General features: G+C 34.6%; 1 protein-coding gene and 1 long non-coding RNA gene across 5 annotated transcripts; one reads left to right on the top strand and one right to left on the bottom strand.

Moving 5' to 3' along the window:
• Positions 1-2,953: 2,953 nt before the first annotated feature.
• LOC140811438 (SURP and G-patch domain-containing protein 1-like protein) lies at positions 2,954-16,361 on the top strand. 4 transcript variants are annotated; one of them, XM_073169323.1, is made up of 9 exons: positions 2,954-3,114; positions 4,101-4,541; positions 5,819-5,945; positions 7,165-7,271; positions 8,211-8,354; positions 14,622-14,756; positions 14,903-15,082; positions 15,808-15,986; positions 16,126-16,361. In XM_073169323.1, the coding sequence occupies exons 2-9, from the start codon at positions 4,145-4,147 to the stop codon at positions 16,150-16,152; spliced, it is 1,296 nt and encodes a 431-aa protein (XP_073025424.1). In that variant the 5' UTR covers positions 2,954-3,114; positions 4,101-4,144; the 3' UTR covers positions 16,153-16,361. The 4 variants fall into 4 exon arrangements, with proteins under 4 accessions (XP_073025424.1, XP_073025425.1, XP_073025423.1 ...); XM_073169324.1 differs by having other exon boundaries at positions 2,957-3,114; positions 4,104-4,541; XM_073169326.1 differs by having other exon boundaries at positions 2,967-3,114; positions 4,080-4,541.
• Positions 5,044-7,158, bottom strand: LOC140811439 (uncharacterized). Its single transcript, XR_012113459.1, has 2 exons — positions 6,174-7,158; positions 5,044-6,054 (listed from the first exon to the last, which is right to left on the bottom strand). It is a non-coding gene; the product is annotated as an uncharacterized lncRNA (long non-coding RNA).
• Positions 16,362-25,293: the final 8,932 nt, after the last annotated feature.

Raw genomic sequence — 25,293 nt, 5'->3', positions numbered from 1 at the left:
TGTGGATAATTGATGTGTTTTCCGATTGTGAAAAGACACAAATGCCCTCCTTAAAGATATATATGCACAATTCTAACAATTATCACTTATATATATAAAATTCTAATAAATGCTAATAAATTATCATTACCCTATTCATTGATTGTTGTAGAACAAAATTAATTATATGTTTAATAGTATAATAACATGATAAATATAAAATAATATGATAATATGATGTTTAATACTAACATATTTTATTGGTTTTTTAACACATAATTGAAAATAAAGAGTTTAATAAATTTATAATAAGAATGTATATAAACAATTATGAATGTCAATATATTAACAATCTCATAAAACATGAATCTCTTAGAAAAATTTCGAGAGTTTGGCTATAATAAGAACATTAAAAAATTTAGTACCACTTTTATAAAATATTATACATACGAAAAATTTATAAATTCAATATACAAATTTAGTGATATTTGAAACATCTACTAAAATTGATTAAGATTGAGACATTAAATGTCTAAAGCTAAACCAGACCATGATTTACAAGAATAGTACAATCAAAATCAGAATACTTTTCATGGATGACCCAAATAAGAAATTCGTCTCACAAATACGACCCGGGAGACCGTCTCACACAAGTTTTTGCCTTAATAAATTTATTAGAAGAGTTTATATCAACATTTATGAATGTCAATATGTTAACAATCTCACAAAATATGAATCTCTTAGAAAAAATTGGAGAGTTTGGCTATAATAAGAAAATTAAAGATTTTAGTATCATTTTTAAAAAATATTATACATATGAAAAATTTATAAATTAAATATACAAATTTGTTGATATTTGAAACGTCTACTAAAATTGATTAAAATTTAGACATTAAATGTCTAAAGCTAAACAAGACAATGATTTTCAAGAATAATTGAACCAAAATCATAGTAAAAAATTTATTCGTTTCAATTCCAAAATCAACTATCATAATATATATACATACGAAACAATTATAAATTCAATACACAAAAGTTTGTGATATTTGAAACATCTACTAAGATTGATTAAGATTTATACATTAAATGTCTAAAGCTAAACTCGACCATGATTTTCAAAAACAGTAGAATCAAAATCAGATTAAATATTTTCTTAGTTTCAATTCCAAAATCAACTATAATAATATATAAATTTTGCTGCATAATTGATAAACAATTAGTTTCTTTGTATCATATAGTGTATAACTATTTTATTTGATACAATGAATTGAAATCAAAGAGTTTAATAAATTTATTATAAGAATTTATATCAACAATTATGAATGTCAATATGTTAATAATCTCATAAAATATGAATCTCTAAATTTTTTTGGAGAGTTGCTCTAATAAGAAAATTAAAGATTTTAGTAGCAATTTCAAAAAATATTATACATACGAAAAATGTATAAATTCAATATACAAATTTGGTGATATTTGAAATGACAACTTATACGTGGTAATGACAGCTTATACGTATAAGTTCTTATAAATCATCTAATATGATAAGAAATTAAGCTTATATAAATAACAAAATGATTCAAATTATTTTTTAGAAAATCAAAATTAAAATTTTGATAATATAATTGATATTACGTATAACGCACGTACATCATGCTAGTGATATAAAATATGTGTATATAATGTATTAATATATCACGAATTGTCAAAAGTTGCTAAACACATTATATATTAATAATATGAGAATTTTTTATTATAACAAAATAATATAGTCCTGTTTCCTTGCTGGAGGAGACTCCTAATGTGATCAAGAATCACGCTTTATAAATATACAATAAGAGGCATAATACATAACAGAATTTTTATACACAATACAAGCACCAAAATTCATAAAATCTTCCTCCCCTTCCTTTGAAAAGTTTCTGTCAATTGGAAGAAAATTTTGCCCACTTATTCCCTTCCATCGCCACGCCTCCATAGTTGCACCGACTCTGGATTTTAGAAATTCGAATGTCTCAGTTTCAACGCACAAATCGTTTGATGTTTCTAGTGCAATCCAAACAAGAAACACAATCTCCGATCGTGGACCGGATTTGATGATCAACCTCAGAGAGATCCGTTCGTAGGGATTTACAAGAAAAATTATCTCCGCTTAAAATCCGGAATAGTTTGGAGCCAACGTTATATACGCGCATGTATAAATATATAACCTATGAATTGTTTAATAAACACACACACCCAGTGACTGTTTCGAATTTTGAAATAAAATTTTTAAACTTTCGTTGTACCTTGAGTGCGAAAAAATGGTGCCCCAATTAGGGTACATATATAGAGTAGATCTCTTGTGAGACGGTCTCACGAATCTTTATCTGTGAGACGTGTCAATCCTAACGATATTCACAATAAAAAGTAATACGCTTAGCATAAAAATTAATACTTTTTCATGGATGACTTAAATAAAAGATCTGTCTCACAAAATAAGACCCGTGAGATCGTCTCATACAAGTTTTTGCTACATATATATAAAAGTTCATATATAAAGTTAAAATATGATTTTCCAAATATCATACATGATTTAATATCTAAAAAGCTATCTTATCTACAAAATATAAATAAATATTAATTTCATTTTAATTTTTAAGAAATAAATTTTTATAAGGTAAATTAATTTTAGTTTATCTATACTATCTTATGAAGTGTGAGGGCATGATAATACCTACCTAGAGAGGACACCAACTTTTTTCTCAATTTTATCCTTATATGGTACTAATATTACATTTTTTTTTGTTTTTTTTAAATTTCAACACATATTTTTATTTATTTATTTTTATTTCAACCATTCAAATATCAATTTAGTTCTTTCATAATTTTTCAAATTTTATTTTAATCAATTATTAATAATTAAAATGATTGTACACACGGATGCGTGTGCATAATAACTAATAATAATAATAACACCATTAAATAGAGAGAGTCGGGATTCTCCGATGTTTTTAAACAACGAATAGCGCGTTCGTTAGATATCATACGAGACTCTTCAGTGTGTTGCAGCTTTGTGGGGAAAAGACCCGATTAGGGTTCCGATTTTGATCTTTTGCATCAACAATTTCCAAATTACCTATTGATTTCACCGTTCCGGTAAAAATATATTCTTTTATCAATCAATTGATGTTAATATTCAAATTCGGGGGTTCGACACTGTTTTCGCGTTAAAAGATTGAATTTTGTTGCTACAGCTACAAAGCTTCAGATTTTTGAGATTTCGATTTATATTCTATCGTTTTGGTCCGTTTTGCCCCCTTTTATCGTTCTTATTTGTAAATTGAAGCGTCCGACTTGTTCTAGCTATAGTTTTAAGTGGTTCATGATCGACTGAAGTGGTTTTATGATTTGCGAATTTTTCCTAGAGATTTGTTTTATTGTAATTTTCTACCAAGGTTTCCTTTTTGCTACTTATTTTTCAATATAAAAAATGTAGCTTAGCTTATTTATATTTTCATACTTATTTCTCTCTTTTCCCCTTTTGCTTGTTTATGATCAAAATGGGAGAAGGTCACTGAAAGAGGATTGTTGCCCTTTAAATGAAGGGTTGTACCTTTATATTTGAATCTGCCGAGTTTGGGTGTTTCTTTTAGTTTTGCTGCTTTTCCATGGAAGATGTTATGTTTGAGTTGTAATATATAATTCTACTTTGATAGAAATACTTGCCCTTCTAACTAAGTTGAGGTACATTTAAAAAGTGGGACTTTTGGTCTTCTCATTATTGCATATCCCTCAGAAATGAATCCTTTGTAGTCAGTTGCAGTTGCTTCTTCGAGCGATATAGATCCTAATTTTAAGTTCGAAATGAAAGTTATTTCTTCACTGTTATGTCACTGCTAAATCATATGTGCGTAAAGATATTTAACTTAGGTTGACACTTGACAGTTAAAGAAAATTCTTTTTGAAGTTTTCATTTTTCATTGAGTGGTGATTTTCATTTATTCCATGAAAATGACCATTTCGGAAACTGGAATTTTTTTCTTAATATGCATCCACATAAAAAAATGTGCATCCTGTTAATAGCAAGAGTTATCTGATGGACGACTTCTTTGGCTAAATAGCTTGTGAGCTTTCTTGTTTAGCAGTGAGTAATTGCAAGCTGTGAAAGATACTTGTCACTTAGGCAATGGACAAAGCAAAAGATCGTGGCATGTTTGTTAATGATGGGTCGTTCATGGAGAGGTTCAAACAACTTCAACAGGAAAAAGATAAGAAGGATGAAGTACTGGAGAAGTCTTTTTCTGGTTCAAGTACATCTGTAACTTCATACCCAAAAACAGTCAATAGTAATTCGACTCTGAATTTTAAGGCTATTAACCCCCAGAAAACTATCCAATCTCCAAGTGGAAAACTTGCCTTCAGTTTGAAACAAAAGTCAAAACTTGTTTCACCCGCTGTTAAATTTGATGAAGATGAGGATGGAGATGAAAAGGAACCTGGAAATTCCTCAGGTGATGGACCTATGAAGCGGCCAAAATTGGCTGAGCTTGGTGCGTCTGAACAGCGGTCTCAAGCTGATGTTGGTAACTACTTTTCCTTTTTTATTCCATGTTCTATATTTTTGTGCGTACCTGGTGAATCTGGCAGGATCTTTGTTATTTATATTCTCATGATTATGCCTGTTCAGTGTAATGTTCCAAGATAATGCTCATTATATGCTTGGTAGTGTTTTGGAATTTGAACTTATCTAATTTATAAAAATGTAGGAAATTATTGTGCAGAGTTGAGTTCAACCTGGCAAAAAAAAAAGGAAGAAAAAATATAACGGCCAGGATGTTAGTTAGACAAGTTCAATTTTTGGTGCATGATTTTCGTTTAAGGCTGGACAATGCAATCAAGCAAATTCTCTCCAGTTTTGAAAATTAATTTTCAAAGATTTAAGTTATGATATGATGACTTGCATAATTTTTTAAAATGAAAAAAATTACATATTACAACTCTGATTGGTTATCTCAATAAATCCTTTAACTTTACTCAATCCGTACTTGGTCTGCTCGACCTGAGCTTTGACCTAGCCACTCGTCAACTATTTACGAGTGTCTTGGTTCGCTCACACCAATATCTCAATTCATTTTCTACTTTTTTTTATATGCCAAAAGTCTCGTACTTTGGTATGTCTTTCTGCTGAGTGTGAGTGTGTGTTACCTTTGTCCAGTAGTCTTGTGCGGATTGGTAAATTGTTTTGAATCCTTCCAATCAGTCTTTTTTTATAATGCGAGAATTTTTAGTTCTTCCTCAAATCTTTGAATGTTAATAATTGCATAAGTTTGTCGTATCTCAACGTCATCCTTTTCATTTTGATCAATTCCTCTGGTTTACTATGTTTCATGATGCTATTTAATTTATTTTGAGGCTGGCTCCTGGATGCTTTTAGTTGATAAATTTGTGTGTTTTTCCACGATTCTTATTGACCAGATGTTTTTGGTCCATACTTCCTTTGTACTTTTTTACACCGCTTCTTATTATTTTGATTGGCGCTCCATTAAGTTACGACGTGCATTGGCTGGTAAGTCATCATTATATGCGATGCTATTTTCTTGAAAATTCGCTTTAATTGTAGTTAGTCCATGTCAGAATTTGGCAAAATATCGTTAGGTATTTGCCTGAGCTTGTTGAAAGGTAGGGTAAGACATTCTTGTGTTACTTCTATCTGATGAATGCAGCTTAAGACTAAAGATTTGGAAAATCTTTGTCAAGGAAAGGAGATACAGAAAAATTTGGAGACTTTGGCATGCCTGCTTCAAAGTAATTCGCACTTGATAATTCTCTTGTTACTAATCAGTTTATTAAGTACATGCAGTACCGCCTTTGCCAAGTGATCCGGCAGTGAGGAAAGTAGCGGAGAAACTAGCGAGTTTTGTGGCTAAAAATGGAAGGCAGTTTGAGCACGTGACACGACAAAAAAACCCTGGAGATACTCCCTTCAAGTATGTTGTATTCTTTTCTTGTCTATGTTAAGAGCCGCTTACCTTCTTATAGAATTGGTTGTCCCTGTGAATTCAACTTTAGATCATTATATGATCTTTGTGGTGTTTTCTGAAAATTGATGTATGTGGGTAGTGATGCTCTTTTTTTAGTTTCTTATGTCTGACCTCTATTGAGCTTTGCTTAATTTTGTCTAAATGACGTAATTTTTAGAAATAAATTTGTGCAACTGAGATACATGTATTTCCTATAAAGAAAATGAGATTATTCCATGAGAAGAATAACGTTATTCATTGTTTTCATTAAGCGCGCACTGATGTGCATAGGTGCGCCTTTTGCAAGGCCTGCACCTGGCGCATGGGGGTTTCCTGGCTGCGCCTTTCACCTAAGGATTATTTTATAGCTCTTCATGGATTATTTTATGTTGATAATTTTGTAGCTCTTGATAGATTATTTTAATACCATATATGCTAGAATGATCTTGTGGAGTTGAGATCCAGCGTCATCATCAGCTTGAAAATTAAACCAAACAGGCTTTCCTGCTTCATGAAATCTGTTTTGCCTTAAAAAGAACGATTCTTTAGTTTGTGTGGTTTATGCAACGTGTGAGATTCTTTCTGAATCAAGTGGGCATAAAGCTGGCTACTAGCAAATATTTAGAATGTTACCACTCCGATCTGATTAATAATGGAATATTGATATCTATTATGCGTACATTCAGCTTTTTCGTCTCAGGTGTCTTCTTTACTGGAGGCTGCTCGGAAATTTATTATCAATTTCTGGCAAGACTGCTTTATATGATTAAAATTGGATAGAAATATACTTAAGACCCAAATGCAAATGCTGTCTCGTGTCTACATTTATATTTTTTGGGGGTTGTACATAAATTATTGTATCCTGTATGTAAGTGAGATTTGTTAAGTATTGAGGCAATCTAATGATGTGACGGGGAATGATTTTTGTAGCATGCACTATAATGTCAAGTAGGAAGATTTGTGATAGATAAGTAGGCTGGATATAGATTAAGTTGGACTTCACATGGTCATGACAGTCTTTTGTCGTATGATTGGTTTATTTTTATTCCTTTGTTTCTTTTACTCGCCACTTAGCTTTAAATGTTGTGTAAGGATTACAGTTTGTTTATTCTTAAATTTTTTCTGTTACTTTTCTTTAAGCTTAGTGTAAACATTTCGGATTTCAATTTAATTCCATTGCGTGCAGGTTTTTATTTGATGAAAACTGTTCGGATTACAAGTATTATTTGTATCGACTGAATGAAGAGCAAAAGGCTTTGGACCAAAGTACGGATTCCCAAACATCACAAAATGGTTGGTGTTTTGATCCTATAGTTCCTGCTATGAGTTGTATTCCAACGTTCTGTTTCAGTGCATTTTTTACGAATGCTGAAATCACATTATCCAGTATATTATGAATTCTTGTAACCTACTCCATGATCTTGAACATATGCTTTTGTATCAACTGGAATCATGTGTTCATCTTCTTTAGCCTTCAAACAAATGGTTCAATATGTTTATCAACTCCACTAAATACGATTACACTTATATCATACCGGTATGTTCTAACATAAGTATATAACAAAAATTTGTTGTGTCTCTTTTTTATTTCTCTCTCCTACTTCATCAACTCTAATTGTGTCATCTGGGAAACACAAATCCTAAAGTATACCCTTCTAATTAGTGAGGAATTTCTCCTCTTTTTGGCTTCTACCACCCTTCCGTGCTGAATCGAAGTGGATTCGTTGAAGCAATTTTTCCTTATCTAGGTCATTGATACAACATATTAGTTGGCATTATCGTTCCATAAGATGCATCCTTTTCTCAAATAGCCAGGCTCTTTTGGTGTTTGATCTGTATGTATCATTTCTTAATTTGTTGTGTCTTCAATTGATTGAGGGAGGAGGATGCGATTGATTGGACCACATTGGTGTTGTAGTTCAAACCTAATTTAAGGTATTTAATGGCAGCATCTAGCTTCCCCCTCTCTCTTTGTTGCATGATGAGATAAGAGTTAAGATTTTATCATGAAGTTGTTCATTAGTTTGTAATTTGTGCCCCGATAAAGTGATTAGTTTCTAATTTGTCCCCTTTTATCCCTTGTTTGACTTTTTCAATGTTTTTCTGTGGTACCCCGTGGTTATAGCATGCTACAGAAATTTTTGCCCTCCTGAGCATGAAATTTATGATTTTAACTGTTTAGTTTTCAAGTCGGTTGCATTGTAATCTGGTTCCTTATGTGTGCTGGTTTAGGCGCTGCAACCCCCTATTCAGGGGGTACTTCTCAGAGGTCACATCATCAGCATTCAAAATATCAAACTCCTGCCTCGGCTTTGTACGAGCCTGCAGAGCGCATGGAACATACTCATCCATCCCAAACAACAAGCGGAAAAAATGGTCACTCTCCCTGAAATCAATTTTGTTCTTCAGATCTTTGTTTAGCTTTCATTTACTGCATCATTGGGAAAATATATTCTATAGTAACGAAAAACTTGAGTTGCCTTGATGATTTTCTCTGAATTAAGCAGTTGCAGCTGTCAGTATTTTAGTGTTGCACGTTCTTTGAATAAACTTAATGACTTAGAATATGCTTTTGTATGGAGCAGTAAATTGTTTTGACTTTTGAGGCACTATGAAGTGTTTTGTTAATTTCTGGGAGAAATTTGCTGCATGCCTGTGAGTTGCATAATTGTATGTTAGGATAAGGAGTATTGGAAATTGGTACTGGACCTTACTGTATTGTCGTTCCTATATACCACAGTATTGTTGTAGCAGGATATTTATTGCTTTGTATGGTCAGGAAGGCGTGTTTTATGTGTTTGAAATGCACTCATTTTGAATTTCCACTTGGCCATTTAGATTTATTTCATTTCAATGAATGCTCATTGACCGACGATTTCGGTTGGGAATAAATCTAGCAAGCGGACTAGGTCAAGTTATAATAAATGGATGATGAGTCCAAGTATCGATCCCACATAGACTAATATTTAATTACTAGAATTTTTATCACTTAACTTAAACTAGACAAAATAAATAAAAATATGATATGTGGATTATTAATCTAAACTTTAAATAAATAATTGCAATTAAAAACGAGAGATTCAAATATCAAGGAAGGATTCAAATTCAAATAAATAACTAAGACACACAACGGTACCAAACTTTACTATGTTGACACGTGTTAAAATCCAATTAATTTTTAATTCTTGACAATCACGGTGAAATCCCCAATTTTATTTACTAAACGACTCCTCGAGTTAATAAACCTATTTAAATCTAACAGTCCAATTATTTCTAATTGAATTTAATTAGATCTAAATGCATTAAATCTTCGTGGAATTTCAGTTTTCACCTAAAACCGCACACTGAAACCGAATACTATTTCTAGTCAGTTTAACCATGTGTTGATGACGTCTTTGTTGCTATATTTAATCAATCATCTTCCGATTCGTGATTAATCAACAAACATGTAAATAGTTGATCAGGCTATTAACAAGAAATATTAAACCAACGTCAATCAATAATTAAAATAAAAAAAATAATATATTGAAATTGAAAAGAAACTAAATATCAAAAAAAGTATTGTTTGGCCCTATCGTGGTCTTAGTCTAAAGAAAATTATTCCATGAATTCAAAAGAAAAGTGAGAACACATATTTAAGTTCATAAAAGAAAACAAAATAAAGAATGAGTGGAAGGAATTCTCAGTGATTTGTAGTGTGTGTGAGGAATTCCTCTCTGTTTCTTCTCTCTTCTTCCTCCCTGTAGCCTTCTGTTCTACGCTTCCTTCCTCTTTTCCCCTTCTCTGGTGTTCACTTCCGTTCCCTCTCCTTTCTTCTCTGTCCTTCTCTGTCTCTCTCTTCTGCACGCTTCTCTCCTCTCTCTTCCGCGCTGATTTTTTTCTCTTTTGTTGCGCCTCCCCCTTCTCTGCTCACGTACTCTGTTTTTTATAATTCTTCATGGGCCTAATCCTCCAATTTCTTTTTAAGCCCATCTCAAACTTAACCCTTGTAAATAATATTGTAGATTTTATTTTCAAATATGAGACTCGATCTTTATCAAAACTTAAATAATATCAAGATAATAAAATACAAGAATATTTTATTTCTTTTCCTTTGGTATTTTCTTTCTTTGAAGTCTTGTAGATTTATTTTATTTCCAAATTTAATCATTTTTCCTATTTTATTTAAATCTACAATTATTAATTCAATTAAGCATATGATTAGGGATAAAAAGTCTAGATAAGGACAAATATTATAAAATTAAATCCCTAAAATCTTTGTAAGATTTGGCCTTATCAATCCCCCCACACTTAAGCCTTTGTTCGTCCTCGAACAAATCAGAGAATAAAAATATAATCGAGGAATATTCAATGATTCACCACAAAATTGACACAATCAACACTTTTCAACCTACTAAATTCCGTCATACTCAATCAAAAGATCTCACGTCAAAAATCATAAAATTCACTTTCATTGCAACTTTAAAACTCAAGCATTCACTAGAAAAGATCAAGATAATGAGACGTGTGTAGTGTGGAAGTCAAAACTCATATTCCTCAAAGATGTTTTAGTTCAAGGAGTGCTCATATTTTTCTGAATTTTTTTTTTAAAGAAACTCTCCATAAGCTTGTCTTTCATACCTTTCTCCACTAAATGTTGGAGGAATATGACCCGGTCAATAGGTCTTTTCAAGCTTATAATGTTAGGCCACGGCTCACGGCTACAATAAAGGTAGGGATATTCAAAATGAGAGAAAATAAATAATTATTCCTTCAGCGCATTCCTTCATCTCTTATCTTCCTCCTTATTGAGTTTCATCATCCTCCATCTAATTTTTTCATATTCCTTGGACTTTCGTTTACATTCTTTCTTTTTCTTTTTTTTTTTTCCTCCAGCTTTTTTTTTTCAATCTTCAACAATATTCCCTTTTAGTTTTCTCAATCACCACATCATACAACGTTCATTCCTCCTTCTTTTCTTTTATAATTATATATATCTTTTCATCAACTCCTTCCTCAGTCTTTATGATTTTTTTTTTTCAAACTCCTCCAATTTTTCTTATCTATCGGCACATGAGAGTTATTGAAAATTTTTAAAGCGCTAAAGAGTTTATTTCTCTCAAAATTAAGGTAGAGGAATAGTGTATGAGCTAAAATTGGGTAGTTGATGTGGGATTTTGAAGGGATACGAATGGGGGCTAATTGTATGTCTTTGACACACTCCATTCGATTTATTAGGCTCAAAAGGGAATACTAAGGATATGAATGATGCATTGGGTAGGCTCGAAAGGCTCAAACGGTCCAAAGATCGCCTAAATCATCCCTAAGTCATTCTCCTCCGTATTTTCGGCTCGAAGGATAATCAGACAAGTTCTAGATTGTTTCTTTTCTTTTTTTTTTTCGAATTTTTTATGAGCCCACCTCTTACCAATTCACGATTAATTCATATAAGTATGACCTAAAGTGCATAGATTATGTCTCAAAATATGATACAAAACTAGTTTGTGCTCAAATCCTTCGGGTACAACTACAGCTTATCTCAATCAGTTCTAGGTATGATTCAATTTCTTGAGTGATCAAAAATATAGGAAGTCAATTAGTATGTCTTGTAATCACAAGTGCAGTTTCTCAAAGAATAACCAGAAAAATTTTTTATGCTCGAGGATTAAACATTTAAGCACATGCTAAGTGTGGTGTCGTGAAACAAAACACAAATTCCCCCCACACTTTAGATTTACACTGTCCTCAGTGTCATGTTATTCAGAAAGAATATAAAACTTGCATGCAGAATAATAAGAGAACACTTCCCTGACAGTGTTGTTTAAATTCCATGGAGTGCTACATAGGGATGGTAGAATTCCTCAGTGCTGGAAATCTTTTATTTCAACAGTTTAGCTTTTCCAGAGTCTAAGTCATCTTACTTCATTCCAATATTCCCTACACACACCAAAATCACAGAGGATTAACTTAATAGAATGAAAAAATAAAAAAATAAAAAAACAAAATGGAATGAAATAAAATAAATCATTGGGTTGCCTCCCAACAAGCGCTAAATTGATTGTCTATAGCTAGACAATGGAGAAGCAGCCTTCAAATAGCGGCTTCCGTCCATAGTAAGTATCATACGATATTACATATGGGTCTTGATTATGTGTGCCCTCAAGCTTGGCATGATATTGACATTGTAAGCTCGTCGCTCCAAGAACACTCGGCAAAAATTGATTTTTAGGGGAAGAACAATCCAATCCATGATAAAGCTCGTAAATGATGTAATATTCTTGAGTTTGCGTTGATGGAAATAAAGAATCTGCTGGTGGAATATATGGTAAGACAATATATGAGTTCAAATCCTTCGACTTGTGTTCTTCTACATCTTCCAACTTCACTTCTGCCTCATCTTTGCATAGGAATTCCTCCAACTTCACTTCTGCCTCATCTTTGCGTATGGATTCCTCGAAGAATTCTTCTTCCTCCAGCTTCACTTCGGCCTCATTGCGTATGGATTCCTCGAAGAATTCTTCTTCCTCCAGCTTCACTCCTGCCTCATCTTTGCATAGGGGTTGCTCATAGAATTCTTCTTCCTGATTGGTCATTAATTGATCAACAAAAATCGCTTCGTCCTCTTGGTTGATTTCGGACACTGGTTGCATTAGAAGCTCAATCTGTTCATCGATGAAACACAAAGAGTTGACCATCTTCTTCCACTGGGCTATGATTTCATCTAAATGTGCACTACGCTCTTCTTGTTGCTTAAATGGTTGGTTTACAAAATCGGGGCAAAATTGTGTAGGATATTGGTGACTCCAACCCTGCAGTGAGGGATCACAATGCCAGTGGTAGTCGAAATCTGCCATATCATTTAACAAGTGCATCGCACTGTTGTATTCCCTATTAAATAAGTGACTACCAGTTGCCAAAGCCCCATAATTTACCCAACTTCTTGTTGTCTCGTCCAAACCAAAATAGAAAATTTGAATAAGAGTGTAGTTTGAAAAATCATGAAACCGAAAATTGTTTGCCAGATCATTGAATTTCTCCCAAGCAGAATAGAATGGTTCCGAGTATTTTTGGGCAAAATTCGTGAACACTCTTCGATGATCCATCTTGAAGTACCTCGCAATAAAACAAATAAATTAGAAAAAAAAATTCGAAAAAATGTCTTGTCTCAAATAAGTAATTTATTCTAATATTAAATAAATTAATCCCCGGCAACGGCGCCAAAAACTTGACCTACGATCTCGGTTGGGAATAAATCTAGCAAGCGGACTAGGTCAAGTTATAATAAATGGATGATGAGTCCAAATATCGATCCCACAAAGACTAATATTTAATTACTAGAATTTTATCACTTAACTTAAACTAGACAAAATAAATAAAAATATGATATGTGGATTATTAATCTGAACTTTAAATAAAATAATTTCAATTAAAAACGAGAGATTCAAATATCAAGGAAGGATTCAAATTCAAATAAATAACTAAGACACACAACGGTACCAAACTCTACTATGTTGACACGTGTTAAAATCCAATTAATTATTTAATTCTTGACAATCATGGTGAAATCCCCAATTTTATTTACTAAACGACTCCTCGAGTTAATAAACCTATTTAAATCTAACAGTCCAATTATTTCTAATTGAATTTAATTAGATCTAAATGCATTAAATCTTCGTGGAATTTCAGTTTTCACCTAAAACCGCACACTGAAACCGAATACTATTTCTAGTCAGTTTAACCATGTGTTGATGACGTCTTTGTTGCTATATTTAATCAATCATCTTCCGATTCGTGATTAATCAACAAACATGTAAATAGTTGATCAGGCTATTTACAAGAAATATTAAACCAACGTCAATCAATAATTAAAATAAAAAAAATAATATATTGAAAAGAAACTAAATATCAAACAAAGTATTGTTTGGCCCTCTCGTGGTTTTAGTCTAAAGAAAATTATTCCATGAAATCAAAAGAAAAGTGAGAACACATATTTAAGTTCATAAAAGAAAACAAAATAAAGAATGAGTGGAAGGAATTCTCAGTGATTTGTAGTGTGTGAGGAATTCCTCTCTGTTTCTTCTCTCTTCTTCCTCCCTGTAGCCTTCTGTTCTACGCTTCCTTCCTCTTTTCCCCTTCTCTGGTGTTCACTTCCGTTCCCTCTACTTTCTTCTCTGTCCTTCTCTGTCTCTCTCTTCTGCACGCTTCTCTCCTCTCTCTTCCGCGCTGATTTTTTTCTCTTTTGTTGCGCCTCCCCCTTCTCTGCTCACGTACTCTGCTTTTTATAATTCTTCATGGGCCTAATCCTCCAATTTCTTTTTAAGCCCATCTCAAACTTAACCCTTGTAAATAATATTGTAGATTTTATTTTCAAATATGAGACTCAATCTTTATCAAAACTTAAATAATATCAAGATAATAAAATACAAGAATATTTTATTTCTTTTCCTTTGGTATTTTCTTTCTTTGAAGTCTTGTAGATTTATTTTATTTCCAAATTTAATCATTTTTCTTATTTTATTTAAATCTATAATTATTAATTCAATTAAGCATATGATTAGGGATAAAAAGTCTAGATAAGGACAAATATTATAAAATTAAATCCCTAAAATCTTTGTAAGATTTGGCCTTATCACTCATTATCTTTTTTGTGCCAAATATTGATAGGTGAAGCAAGTACCCCAACTGCCTCAGACCCTATAGCAATGATGGAATTTTACATGAAGAAGGCTGCACAAGAAGAAAAATTGAGGCCTCCTAAACCATCAAAGGATGAGATGCCTCCTCCTGCTGCTCTCCAAGGTTGATTAATATTTAGGGTTTTCCATGTTTTGTATTATTGTCCTTTCCATCGACAATGAACTTTTTTTTTTGGATTCCAAGTTTAGTGCTGTATCATTCAAAAGTTATAATGTTACTTGTACTAATGATGTCTTCTTAATGCGCAGCCTCTTCTAAGAAAGGGCACCACATGGGTGATTATATTCCACTAGAGGAACTTGAAAAATTCATGGCTACCTGTAATGATGCTTCTGTGATGAAAGCTGCAAAGGAATATGCAGATAGAACAAAAATCCAGGCAGATAATGTTGGTCACAAGCTTTTGTCGAAAATGGGCTGGAAGGAAGGTAAAGTGACGGGATCGCAATGATGATACATTGACACATGAATTGTGATCTCACTTTGTATGATTTAATAGATTTCGTCTTGTGTCCCGTGTATTTGGAGGTCAATTGTAGGCAACCAATATGATGTTTTCCTTGTTCTACTATTTTCTTAATTTTTCATTTATCCTATCAACATTTCTGTGAGCCTCTTTCTCAGAATCACCCTTCTAAATCGTTTCTTTATATGTTAGTCTATCAAGAGTGAAGATGCTCTGAGAGCATATCTTACAGTTTAGGGTCAAGGCTTTTTCGTTTTTTATATTCTTAATGGATAGTGAGAACATATTTCCTGGTTTGGTTGTGTCTTATATTTAATTCAACCTTAAGCTAATAGCAATCATAGGACACACGTACCGAGATATATTTGATACCTCAGTGGATAATTTATTTGAAGAGTGATGTCTGTGAAATTACATTGTTTCAATACTGCCCATTGTTAATTTGCTTTGGCTGTAAACATGATGGTTAAATTATCTGATGTTATTATATGGGAGGTCTCAACTGCTGTAATTCCTGTGGAATTCATTTCTGCTAAAAGTATATCTCCACTACTATCTCCGGAGGTTGTAGGAGTTGATTCGTCAGCATAACTTGGATGTCTGTTTGATTGTCTTTGTTTATGGACATTTGTGAGAGTTTGTAGAATGCAACTAGAATTTCTTTCTTAATTTGATTCTGAACTGCAGGTGAGGGCCTGGGGAGCTCCAAAAGTGGAATTGCTGCACCAATTATGGCAGGTGATGTGAAAAAGGATAACCTGGGCGTAGGTGCTCATGCTCCAGGTGAGGTGACTGCTGAGGATGACATATATGAGCAGTACAAGAAGCGAATGATGCTCGGTTATCGCCATAGACCTAATCCCTTGGTATAGTACATTTATTCTTAGAAACAGATTTTTTTTTTTTTTCATATTTAGATACAGTTTATTTTTCTTCGGCTATGTATTTAGCAGAAATGTTCTCATAAGAATCATCTCATGTGTCTCGTTGATTTGCTTGTTGCAGAACAATCCACGAAAATCGTATTACTGAAGACAAATGCCTCTGGTCCTTGATAATAATCAGAGGATTCGGACGTCTTTGGATTGAATCCGTGCTGCTTATTTGTGATTCCTTAATGCGCCAAGGTAGTTCCTGATTACCATCTTCTTGAAGCCGTGCTGCAAATTTAAGTTGAGGTTGTATCAAACAATTGTTTAAGGATGCTTTAATTTTTAATATTGAATTATTGTTGAAATTCATACGTATTTTATTTTATTTATTTATTTCCTGTCGATTAAGGACTTGTAGGGATGTAAATGAGCCGAGCCGAGCCGAGCCGAACAGTAGCTGGCTCGGGCTCGGCTCGTTTAACTATTTTTTTGGCTCGGGCTCGGCTCGAGCTCGTTACGAGCCTTAGGTTTGAAGCTCGGGCTCGGCTCGTTTGGAAATTATGATGCTCGGGCTTGGCTCGAGCTCGGCTCGTTAATGGCGGTTCGCTAATAGCGACGGATTTTGAATAAAAGCGTCGTTAATAGCGACGGGTATTGACAAAAACGTCGTCGATCTAGATCGGCGACGTTTTGCTTAAACCGTCGCCAACAGCGACTGTGCGCATAACGTCGCCGATCTAGAACGGCGACGTTTCACCGTCGCTATTTTAGCGACGGTATGTTAAACCCGTCGCCATTAGCGACGGGTATTATAAAACGTCGCTAATATCGCGACGGTTTGAACAAAACACCGTGGCTAATTGTTTTTCTTAATTGTTATAATTATTTAAATCTGAAATAAAAATATATTGTACTGTATAATCGAAAAAAAATTAACAAAATTTGAAAAATGTAATCATGTTATTAATCTGTAAATAATAATACAAGTGTTTCATACAAAATGAATCAGTCATGTAGCGCTCCATCTCCTCCTGTGATGTTGATTTAAAATGAATCAAATTGAATTTTCTTAATGTAACGTTGATGAGAATAACGAAATTTAATAAACTTACGTGGAGCAGGCGGGATCGCGTGTCAACGAAAGATCCATCTGCATGTCGATGTGTGTGAACGTATAGCTTCCATGACGTTGGATATCTGTCATGTCGTGCTCGCTAAAATAAATTCAATAATTGTAAAACATTAACATTTATAATTAATGAAATATATATTTTTTCCAAAGTACAATTCAATAAATGTCACGAATATCGTCGCTCGAATATTGAACCTCTTCTGTTTCACTTTCAGTTCAAATCAATTTCGTTGTCGTACATAACATTAACATCGACTATATTTTGAGACGATAAAAGAAATTGAGTTGAGATGTCATGAGGTCCACTTTCGTTGTTTTGAAATGCATCGTTCGCATCAATTTGATTATGCTCAGTATTTGGCTCAACATCAGTGACATAAGTTCGCCTACGTAGAGTACTCACATGCATCCAATCTGATTCTGCTCTCTTCGTTGTTGGATAAGTCAAATACACAACTTGCGAGGTTTGCGTAGGAAACACAAATGGTTCGTAGTATCCGAGACTCTTTTTTCGATTGACATCAACAATTTTGTACTTTTTATTAGGAAACACAAATTGTTTGTAATTTTGTCTAAATATGGTTTGTTCTGACATTTTTTTCGATTGTAAGGACAACGTATATATCTATTTAATAAACACTCAGGATGACTAAGTGCAAATGTTACAAACGACTCTAAACGCGACAATTAATAGACAGTTTGCTAAAACCTAAACCCTAAACCCCAAAACCGTTGCCATCAACGACGGTTTGCTAAAACCGTCGCTTATACTAATCGGCGACGGTTTATTCATAACAGTCGCCATCAAACCGTGGCTATAATAGCGACGGGTTTTAATAAACCGTCGCTTAATTTAATATGCGACGGTTTTAATGCAGACCGTCGCTATATAGCGACGGTTTAGTAAAAACCGTCGCTGATATTTCCGTTTTTTTCGCCCATCAACCACTTAAACGAGCCGAGCTCGAGCTCGAGCTCACGAGCCAGCTAAACGAGCCGAGCTCGAGCTCACGAACCTATTATCGAACATGTTCACGAGCTAACGAGCCGAACATCATTAATCTCAAGCTCGGCTCAACAAAATTGTCGAGCCCAAAATAAGGCTCGGGCTCGGCTCGATAAGCTTAACGAACGAGCCCGAACGAGCTTTTTAACGAGCCGAGATCCGAAAAACTCGCGAACAACTCGACTCATTTACATCCCTAAGGACTTGTAATTCAATTCTCCGGACTTAATATAATAGTATGTTGGATTGGCAATTTTCAATTGATTAGTGTTTTTACTATTTTTTTGGAGTAAGGGTGACACAGACACACGCACACAAATATATACACACAAACACAAATACACACACAAATATGTATGTATATATATATATATATATATATATATATATATATATATATATATATATATATATATATATATATATATATATATATATATATATATATATATATATATATATATAGTTTGCCTTGATGTCGGCATTTCAAGATCGCGTTGAACAAACGAAGGTCTTTTCCCAAATCAAGTTTAACAAAGATCATTGACCCAATTTTCTGTGGCTAGGCATGTTTGTTTTATCAATATTTATATTGCCTTCTAATTTTGATTTTGGATTTCAATAATAAAAACATGGCATATTCAAGATTCAGACAACACTTCCTTTATGCAGTGCCATTTTAGAATAGGGAGCAATATTAAAAATTTGAGGCACGTACAATAATATTTATATATATAATTAGAGTTGGTATATTGTGATATGATCTTATGGCGAAATACATAATATGAGTCAATCTGATCTTCACCGATCATAAAAAGTAATGATTTTGACATAAAAAAATATTTTTTCTGAATTGAATCAAAACGTATTATAAAATTGATCGGTAAAAAGATATAATAAATTATGGAAAAGATTAAGGGAATGGATGAGCTTTGGCTTTGTCTGCCTTTGTTGACTTTGTATGAAACTTTTGTATGTCAATCACAAGTGTAGATGATACGTTTGTGGTGTCCAAAGATTGTCCATATGTATGACCTACCTTCTACTTAACTTATCCTTAAAACTCTCTCAAAGGGAAAATACGTGAGCCTGACTTTAAAATGACAAAAACTTGTATGAGACGGTTTCACGGGTCGTAGTTTTGAGACAGATCTCTTATTTGGGTCATCCATGAAAAAGTATTAATTTTTATGCTAAGAGTATTACTTTTTATTGTGAATATGGGTAGGGTTGACCCGTTTCACAGATTAAGATCCGTGAGACGGTCTCATATGAGACTCACTCCTTTAAAATATGATAAATTTAAAATTGATTCGGTAAAATAGATTGCATAGATTATTAATATCTGATGTCGTATCAGTACTGTAGTAAATATCAAACTAATTCCACAAAAATCAAAATTAATATAACTGAAGATCCAAAACATTTTCCAGACTAACTTTACGAAATAATTTTGAAATTTTCCCGATAAAATTAAAAATTGCTGGAATAAGGTCAAAATTGGGATATAGCAGGGAGAAGACAAAAGGAGAGTGGGGATCATCAAGTAGTTGTTCAGATTAATTGAATCTGTAATGTCAAACAAAAAAAGATTAAATAGATTTTGCCTAATGACTAATGCCCTCTGTCCAAGCTAGCAAGTCATTTCCAATGTAATGAATTTGGGAACATTGCATTAAATCCTTGCTTTTTGTGTATACATGCATTTTGAATTAAATTAATTAATTTTTTCGGGATTTTGAATTTGTAATTATTATGACAAAAAAAATATATATATATCTTACAATCGAGTGTAGGTACAAGGTATCTGAACAGATGAACCTAAATCAAGTGTATTGATCTCCCCCAAGTTGAGACATTTATTGTTGTTATTATGTTCTGGTCCAGACATAAAAATTGCATACTTCAAATTTAACAATTTACTTGTCCATCACTTCAATTTCAAAAAACAATTCATTTTTTCTTTAAAACAAGATATAACACTAATCATAAATATCAGCAAGAGCTACATCCATGATCAACGAAGGAAAACACCTTCGACCCAAGACGATGGTGATGATTATAAGGTGCATAATGTACAGTTCAATGAGCAACCAAATTTGCATCACGACTAACATGTTCTAGTGAAATGAAATTGATTGAAACAAGGATAAGAGCGTACTTCGTCAATAATGATATCATCAGGCTCGCGATTCTCCATTGCTAAGTTCACTCCTGACAGCAGGGAGGAATTTCCTCTTAGAAAACCAAAACTTTATCACCCTACATGGATCGCTAAAAGAATGTCATGATAAATAGTATTGAGTTCAACAATAATAGTAGAACCAAGTGTTGGAGTATATTTTTCTCCCACCCAAGGTGCAACGAAAGTTTAAATTTTTTAGTTGACAATTAAAACATTTCTTGGGCGTCATATGATATAAACATCCATATGATGTTTTAGAACTGTTTACTTTTACGTATTTAACGCTGGACACCAAATCAGTTCGAGATTAGCGGAGTATGTCCTTTTTTTAAATCCTTACGAACGAGTTCTTCCTCCTCTGATAGCCTAATCAAGTCCACGACTGAAAACTGATTTCCTTGTTTAGATCACACTAGAGATCTTAAAAAATTTTGTGTGGAGACTGAATCGCCGTGGTTTTAGAGATCCTGCGACGATGAGGTCGTGGAAGTGGTCGTGAAATTTTCTTGTGAAAAACAAGGTGGCTGATATTTTGAGTAGAGGAGGTGGAAAAATTTTGTATGCCAAAATCTGTGTGTAAAACTTATGTCATTCAATATGACTATCAATTAAATATTTATAAGCTTTGATTCATAATCTCATCAGAAATCTCGCTTATATTAGAATTTATAATTATAATTCCATTAGGATTCCTATTTTAATTATATATATATATATATATATATATATATATATATATATATATATATATATATATATTTATATACACATATATAGAAATACATGTAAAATGAATTACTTAATCAATTCTCCCTTCAAGAATATTCAACGAGAATCATGTATATATATAAATCACAATTACTAACATTATTATTTAAGTAGATTCTAAATTTATTAAATAAATAATTGAGAACTCTCCGATTGACGATCAGAAAGTGCCGATGTACCGAAGGCACAAATCTTGTTCATATAATGAAAATTGAAAATTTCTGTAATACCCCAACCTTTGTATCATTCTATTGCCAATAATGTATTATTTGGATATATGGTTATTGTCATGGTTATTGTGTTATGAGATTGTTAGTGGTTATGGTTGTGAAAGTATATTGGTGAAATTTGATTGATGGTTTGTTGTTTATGCTAAAAGAATGGTTATTGTTTTGGTGTTATAGTTGGTGATGGTTATGGAGGGGAATGAGTTATGATTGTGACGTTTTTATGGATGACTTGAGCATGTATTTGGATGTTTAATTTCATTGGTATTGCATGGTATTGGAAGATGTGGATTCTAGGTGTGTTGGTGATGGTTTTGTGGTGAAAGGGCACGCATCAGCGTCGGGAGGGCAGCACTGCTGGTTCAGGGGGCAGCGCCGCAGGTGCTGAAGCGCGGGCGCCGCAACGCCAATTAAGTGGCGCCGCGGCGCTAGTCGGGCGAAAGTGTTTTTTTTTTAAAACACGTTTTCGAGGGATTGAAGGCTTATATGTTGTATTCTAGATGGTTCCACTCATTTCTATCAAGCTTCATTAGTTTCCATCGGTTCTAGCATTTTTCTCCTAGGTTTTCTCTCCTTCATCTTCTACTTCAAGCTCAAGGATTTTAGTTTATTTCCTAGGTTCTCCTATCTCAATTTCCAAGCTTCAAGGTAAGGATACTATCTTTTGAGTTAATAAAGGTTTGAGAAGTGGAAGGTTTTGTTGGCTTGGTTGATTCCTATGATTATTGGTGAAGATTAATGGTAGAAATCATGTATATTGTTGTAGGAACTCCTTCAAGATCATTGTAGCAACCAAGTGCTTGTGGGTTGTAAGTAGAAACTGTGAAGGCCCGAAAATCATTGCTTGAAAATTTGCGGGAAATTTAAAATTTTTCTTTTAAAATAAATGGAGTGTCTCATTCATACCAAAACTGATAAAATGTTTAACATTCAAAATAGCAGCGGAAGAAATTATACTTGCCAAAATAAAAATTAAAGTATTCAACAACTGATAAAATATTTGAGCATTAAAAATAAAATGACAAGTGCTGAAACTGAGGTCCTCGGGTGCCACTACTGCCGACCCAAGCTGGCTCACTGGTCCCCGCCCTCGGCCCTGGCCTCATCAGTACCTACAACAATCAAGTCTAGTGAGCCTAAAGACTCAGCATGCATATATCGCAGGTACCGAGTAAAATCTGAAGTAAAATATGCATGGGATAAAATATCATGTCATGAGGCATGCTGAAAATAATCTGTACTGAGCAATTATAATACGTGCATAACTGAACTGAAAATCACAGTAAAAATATTTGCTCCTTGGAGCCCTGTACTGAAATAACTGGTAAAATTTTCTGTTGAGATTATGGTCTACGCCTGTGGCCACTGCACTAAGCTGAACTGATCGGTAACTGGCTACCGGGGAGTCTGAAACTGAACTGAGCTGGCCGGTCACTGGCGACCGGGTCGTACCAAACTAAACTGAGCGGTCACTGGCGACCGTATAAAATAATACTCCCACATAGTGAATGAACCACAAGCAATATCGCATAAATCTCAAAATAAATATTTTCTATTTTCATGCACGTAAAATAATTAACTGGCATAATGAAAATATCCTGTGTATTTTACCAACTGGATTGGATTGGATCGTCCCCAGGCTCGCTGCAACCTAAATGCGTCATGGAAAACATGCAATAGCTTAAACTTGGTCAACTATGCGCTTTAAGTTCAAAAATGCGACTATGACGCCTAATGACTTCGTATTTAATCATGACTCCGAACCAACCCGGACCAACACAGAACCGACGTATAGTCATGATTAAAATACGCTTAAAATACCGAAATAATGCACCTATAATGATGATGGTCGAAATCTAGGTGAAATGGAGGTCAAAACATGAAACGCTCTTTCGAGAGTCAATTTGGCACATTGCACCGTAAATTCTCGTACGACCTAAAAAATGATCCGAATCACGAACGGTCGAAAACATGACCTTCCTAACTCAATGGGGCACTGTCCAGTCCAAGGCCATAGGCTAAAAGCCGACCGAGAACTCGAACGAGCCTCCGAACCGACACAGCAACTTGCTGTAAAATTCCAGCAACTGTATAATCGTGTATCTTGTGTTGTTTTCGAGACTACCGGCCATTGGGGCATGAACCACCGACCAGAGACTCTTACCAACATCCCAAGGAGTGATTTGAACCATGTCTAAGGGCCCTAGGCTAGTCCACAATCCGCGTCACACCAAAACTCAACCGAAACTCCAACCGAGAACGAACGTGCATGCGTGTGTAGTGTTTTGCCTTGATCGATGTCTGATCGATGTCTTGCGTCGTTCCAGTGGCCATTTGATTGACCATGGCCCGATCTAGACATCTAGGAGCATGATATGAACCGTGGCTAAGGGCCATAGGCCAACCAAGATCCATACCAAGCAACAAAAGAAACGAAACCATATGCTGAAAAATGGAAGGGGCCGAAGGGTTATAGGGGGCTGTTTTGATGTTTTGATTAAAAACCGATGAGCCATGGACCAAGCCACCAAAAGGGCGACTTAGTCACGTCTTAGACATGCTAGGGGAGTGATCTAACCATGGCTATAGGCCCTTGGGGCAGCCAAGATCAGATCCTTCCTCCTTGCCATCAAAACTGAATTTTCGAACTCAAAAAGGGACACAAATGGTGTTGCTGTCATTTCTTGCTTTCCAGCGAGCATGGGGTGAAACCGATGGACAAATGTGGACACAAAAAGGGGAGACTTGGTCTTGCATGCATCCCACCTATTTTGCACCCCTTCTCCTCACCTTCTTAACCACTTATTCTCTCCCTCCCCCACCGAATTCAGCAGCATTTCAGATAAAAAAAATCGTGAGTTCTAAGCTAGAGAGAAAGGGAAAGAAATCGAGAGCAAAGAAAGAAACAAGAGTAGCGCTCCACTCCTTCGCGCCGCGTCGTCGTCGTTTCGTTCATTTTATTTCGAAACGCAACCAGGCATGTATTTATTTCTTTCAAAACCTCAATCAAGTCATATTACCAATTATTTTTCAGTGCATGATCATGTTTTTAATGAGCAAGAACCGAAATACATAAAATTTTCAGGAAAGAAACAAGTGCAGATTTCGGCCTTCCTTGTGCAGTTTACGGTTTCCCTTTTTTTGTGTTGTGGTTTCAGGTGGATGGCTCGACTCCAGGCTCCCAAGGCGACATCTAGACACATACTAGGGTGTGTCAAGACCGTGATGGTCCATTCAAACAAGCCCCATGCATGATAGAATTCGATTTTGACAGCAACCTTCCCCCTCGCCCCTTTTGTGTTTGAAAATTTCAGTTTGTATGTCAAGGAGAAAGGATCTGATCTTGGCTGCCCCAAGGGCCTATAGCCATGGTTAGATCGCTTCCCTAGCATGTCTAAGACGTGACTAAGTCTCCCTTTTGGTGGCTTGGTCCATGGCTCCTCGGTTTTTAATAAAACATCAAGAACATCCCCATGTTCCTCCGGCCCCCTTCAAATTTCAGCATAAGCATTTTGGTTGTGGTTGCTTGGTATGGATCTTGGTTGGCCTATGGCCCTTAGCCACGGTTCATACCATGCCCCTAGATGTTTAGATCGTGCCATGGTCAATCAAATGGCCACTGGAACGACGCAAGACATCGATCAAAGCTAAACACTATACACGCATGCACGTTGGTTCTCGGTTGGAGTTTCGGTTTTGTTTCTGGTATGGTTCGAATTGTGGTTGGCCAAAAGCCCTTAGCCATGGTTCAAATCACTACTTGGGTTGTTGGTAAGAGTCTCTTGTCGGCGGTTCACGCCCCTAATGGCCTATAGGCTCGAAACCAACGCAAGTCTTGTAGTTGCGCAGCTGCTGGAAATTACAGCAGGTTGCTGTGTCATTTAGAAGGCTCGTTTGAGTTTTTGGTTGGCTTTTAGCCCATGGTGTTTGACTGGACAATGCCTTATTGAGTTAGGAAGCTCATGTTTTTGACCGTTTTTCAT

Source organism: Primulina eburnea, chromosome 14 (genome assembly GCF_022965805.1).
Source record: "Primulina eburnea isolate SZY01 chromosome 14, ASM2296580v1, whole genome shotgun sequence".
In the NCBI taxonomy this organism is placed as follows: Eukaryota; Viridiplantae; Streptophyta; class Magnoliopsida; order Lamiales; family Gesneriaceae; genus Primulina; species Primulina eburnea.
The sequence above is the reverse complement of the archived record's forward strand: the minus strand, read 5'-3'. Positions and strand labels throughout refer to the sequence as shown.